The sequence below is a fragment of the Hipposideros armiger genome, unplaced genomic scaffold (assembly GCF_001890085.2).
Source record: "Hipposideros armiger isolate ML-2016 unplaced genomic scaffold, ASM189008v1 scaffold_253, whole genome shotgun sequence".
NCBI classification, from domain to species: domain Eukaryota; kingdom Metazoa; phylum Chordata; class Mammalia; order Chiroptera; family Hipposideridae; genus Hipposideros; species Hipposideros armiger.
Genome location: NW_017731603.1, coordinates 1,805,515 through 1,809,889, shown reverse-complemented (window position 1 = coordinate 1,809,889; position 4,375 = coordinate 1,805,515). Strand labels below are relative to the sequence as shown.

The window sequence follows — 4,375 nt, the reverse complement described above, 5'->3', positions numbered from 1 at the left end:
TGTGACTGTGTCTGTTCTTTGCAGGGTGAGATGTTGGATAACATAGAGTTGAATGTCATGCACACAGTGGACCATGTGGAGAAGGCACGAGATGAAACCAAAAGAGCCGTGAAATATCAGGGTCAGGCCCGGAAGGTGAGGCCGTCCTGCTGCCTTCGGAGCAGGGTCCGTTTAGCTCGCGCTCTCTGCTCTTCCCCTCTTTCCTCTCCCTGTCGCTTTTCCTGCCGCCACCACCTCTTACATCCGGGGAAAGGGAGCCATGATTGACCGTATTGAGAACAACATGGACCAGTCAGTGGGCTTCGTGGAACGGGCCGTGGCCGACACCAAAAAGGCCGTCAAGTATCAGAGTGAAGCTCGGAGGGTGAGCACCCTTGTCCCAGCTGGCCTGTCTTGCTGCTTCTCTCTCTGGTCATCCCCACCTGTGTCCTTGAGCCCATGTCTTCCCTCTCAGTCCTGACCTCTTCCAAGTACCTGTCAGCCTTTCCTAGAGACTAGCTGCCCTTCCTTCCCAGCTGTGCCTTGCATGGATCTGGCTCGCGTGCTCTCTACCCAGCAACCCACACTTGAAGGCAGTTGTGTAGGAGGGACGCCGTGCCCGCGTGTTGCTGCTACTCTTCCCCTGGGCAGAGCTCGTGATCCTCTCAGATGTTAACATTTGACTCCTCTGTCTTCAGAAACCTTCTCTTCATGGTCTTCCACTCCAGGAGCCCAAGCCCGGCCCCCTGCCCCCCCTTTTCTCTGCCACGAACCCAGTGCTGTGCTGATTGCTATGTAAACATTATCTCATCCTATGGAACACCTATTATTTGTGCTTCACAGATGAAACAGTTGAGGGTGAGGGGTGAAGTAATTGGCTTCAGGCCACCTAGTAAGCGATTCAAACTCAGACTGCAGTCATGCTCTTTGCACCACCCCATCCACCCCCAGCCCTCTTCCTTCTGGTGCCCCGATTGCTTGAGGCCACCGACTGGTAGCCAGCTCTGCAGACTGTGCTTTCTGGATTGTTCTCTTCTGACTGTTTCTCCTGGGCTCTGGGATTTTTGCTCTTCAGTTTCTTGATTTTCTTCCCACTTTACCTATCGCTTGCACAGGGAGTTAGGGAGCTGGGGAGTTATTTGACATGATGAATCCAGGGTGGTTCACAACAGGACCGTCATCGTGCTTTCTGATTCCCAGTCACCGTACTGGGGCTGACAGGTGGGCNGTGCGTGCGTGTTGGTAGCAGTAGTGGTGATGGGGTAGGGGTGAGGAGGAAGGGCAGACATGAAAAGAACAGCTCTTCTGGAGAAAAAAGTGTGTTGTGGGATAGTGGATGCCGAGTTTTGGTAGAGAACATGGGGCCGGATTCCAGAGGTGGCTGACAACTTGTGCAGGGTGTTGGATTATGACCGAGGAGCCCGCATGCATTTACTTCAGGCCACAGTCCATTAGGAAGATAATCTGGTAGCCACTTGAAAGCTGGATCAGAGTGGGGAAAAGGCAAGAGGCAGATGGGTCTCTGGTTGGATTTTTGCAGTGATTTTGTTTTTGAATTTGCATGGTGGTAGTGGGTTTGAAAAAAAATACCAAAGCCGGAGATGTTTTCAAAACTAGTAGTGCTTGATGGCTGTGGAGTGAGTGCATGTAGTTAGAAGCAAGAGAAGTCAGGTGGATCAGTTTGGGTAAGCACTCAGGATCTTTGGCAGGTAATGGACTTAGGAAGGGAGTCTGACAGCTCTAGAAAGCCAGCAAAATGTTGTGCCAGAAAAATACTCCTAGTCCGTGTGGATGCGGGGCTCTGAGATTCACAGAGATGACCTCTCCTGGCCTCACAATTACCGTATGACAGGGGTTGGCAAACTTTTGAGACGGAAGAGCCACCAGGGGTCTGCTGACTGCGACTGCGGCTCGGCTCGCGAGCCACATGCGGCTCTTTGGGTACTTACATGTGGCTCTAAAGTAAAATTGAAAATGAAAATAAAACTATCATAGTTTCATTTATAAAATTTTGAAAGGATGTTATTCACAATGGTGATTATGTAAAAATATATTTATGGCTCTCAAATAATTTTTAAATTGTTGTGAGGGACAGAATTGGCTCTTCTAGGGGTCGGCAAACTTTTGAAACGGACCGTACCCAAAGAGCCGCAGTTTGCTGACCCCTCCCATATGAGGTCAGCAGTGCAGGTAAGCAGGCACTGAAAACATGCTTTGGAAACATGTCAGCAGACTCTCCCAGTGGTGTAAAGTTAGGAAGCCAAAAAGTTGAGTCTTACAGCTGGTCTTTTGTCTCCAAAGCCAGGACTGCTGTAGACAAGGTGGTGGGGGAGGTTCTACAATAGTTACGGGCCTCCCACCTCCCTCACCTCCTGGGGGCTTACTGCATTTGACATTGTTCCCACAGCACTCCGTCCTGTCCCGGAAATTTGTGGAGGTGATGACCAAATACAATGAGGCTCAGGTGGACTTCCGTGAACGCAGCAAAGGGCGCATCCAGCGGCAGCTTGAAATCAGTATGTGTCTGAAGTTCAGTGGCACCTCTTCATCTTTTCCTGACACGTGGCTGTCCGTTCCCGTTGTGAGACCCGGGGAGAAGGAGCAGCAACCCGGCTCATGGCTTCGGGCTCATACTCTGTGCCCAAGCCCAGGGCAGGCTTTACAGCACTGGCAACTTCCTGGATGCTGCGTCTTAGGCTGAAGGGTGGCACAGTGTTTATCAGGCCCCAGTGATTTTGTTCTTGTGAGAGCCAGCATTTCCTATACACAGAGGGGAGATACTTGGTAAACAGCTGCCCTCCTGGGGACACATGACATCTTTTGCTGTCTTTCTGATAGCAGAGAGCATTTATGGAATCAAAGGTGTGTTGCTAATTGCTGTGAGGAGTAAAGAAATGAATAAAGCCATGCCCTTTAGGAATTGAGTAACATGGAAGGCAGGGCCCTGCGGGGTGGGAAGCCCTCTAAGTGGAGGAACTGTAGGAACAAGGACGCAGTCAGAAGAAAGCACATGTATTTAGCAACGGCAGGTTGTGCAGGGCCTGGGAAAGGGTGCGTTTAGACGTAATGGTGTGAGGTTAAGGGGGACGGAGATGGCGCTCTCCCAGGAACCGGCTCCTTGTCCTGAGGGACTTGGCCTCCATGGTGGGGTGATGGGTCCAGTAAACGCTCTGACCTGGGAAGGAAGGCGATCAGGTATGTACTTCAGGAAGGGAATTGCTGATCACGTTAAGCATGGTTTGGATTAGGGGAGAAATCAGAAGACAGACGAGTCAGGAGGCTGTTGGGGGAGTGTTGTGAGGGCCACAGTCTTTATGGTGCAGTGACCATATTCCTAATTTCCAGGGAACTTTTGACATGGTGTGCTTTGATCTTGTATTTGATGCTCTCCTTCTTTTGTCATAAAGCCGGCAAAAAGACAACAGATGAGGAGCTGGAGGAGATGTTGGAGAGTGGGAACCCTGCCATCTTCACTTCCGGGGTGAGTGACTTGGGAGCTGGGACGCACGCCCCTCCACAGAGGAGGGGAGCCACTGGGGAGCTCCACGCGGGCAGCGAGTGGAAGGTGGGCTGCAGGTGCGGGGAGGCAGGGGGGAGCTGGGCGAGGCTGCAGCGGGGGTGGGGCTCATGCAGGTCCTTGGCCTCTTGTAGATCATTGACTCCCAGATTTCCAAGCAAGCCCTCAGTGAGATCGAGGGACGGCACAAGGATATCGTGAAGCTGGAGAGCAGCATCAAGGAGCTTCATGACATGTTTATGGACATCGCCATGCTGGTGGAGAATCAGGTAACCGGCGTGGTCCCAGCATCGTGGGGAGGAGAGGGAAGCTCAGGGCCCCCCGAGGAAGGGAATGCTGGAAGCCAGGTGTGGTGGGACAGTCATCGGGAACGTGCGTAATGGAGAAACAGAAGCCCAGAATCCCAGAGGAAGGATGCACTCTTGACTGCTGATTCTCAGGGCAGCCTCAGCCTCGTCATTCCTGCCTGGTACTTTGGCTGCAGTCATTTCTCATTAATATGGGGTTTGATGTGCTCTGTCAAGCACCTAGTTCCCTCTGGCTTCAGGATCTCTTTTTATTTGTCTTTTAAAATTAGAGGTATAGTTTCTTAATGATGATACCTTAAAAAAAACAGACCCCTGATATGAACTGTTTCACTGGTGACATTGAAAACATGTGATCTTTTCCCCAGTTCACAGCAAAAAGTTAGGCTTAACAGAGGTTTTAGTTTTTTTTCCAGTTTTGTTTTTTCTTTCTGTATTTTTCCAAATCGTTGGGATTTTTTGTCAGGAGCAAGAGCAGACAACAAAATGAAGGAATAGCAAAATAATATTTACAGAAAGACTTGAGACACTCATGGTGCTTAGTTTGACAGCTCGTTTCGTCCCTGGGGACACT

General features: G+C 50.8%; 1 protein-coding gene across 2 annotated transcripts in view; it reads left to right on the top strand.

Annotated features, from left to right (window-relative positions):
• The window catches only part of STX3 (syntaxin 3), a 46,297-nt gene that overhangs the window by 32,623 nt on the left and 9,299 nt on the right, over nucleotides 1–4,375 (top strand). For both annotated transcript variants that reach the window (XM_019656024.1, XM_019656025.1), the window contains exons 6-8: nucleotides 2,387–2,495; nucleotides 3,387–3,460; nucleotides 3,631–3,765. In XM_019656024.1, coding sequence (XP_019511569.1) covers nucleotides 2,387–2,495; nucleotides 3,387–3,460; nucleotides 3,631–3,765 — 318 coding nt within the window. The remainder of the gene's footprint in view (nucleotides 1–2,386; nucleotides 2,496–3,386; nucleotides 3,461–3,630; nucleotides 3,766–4,375) is intronic.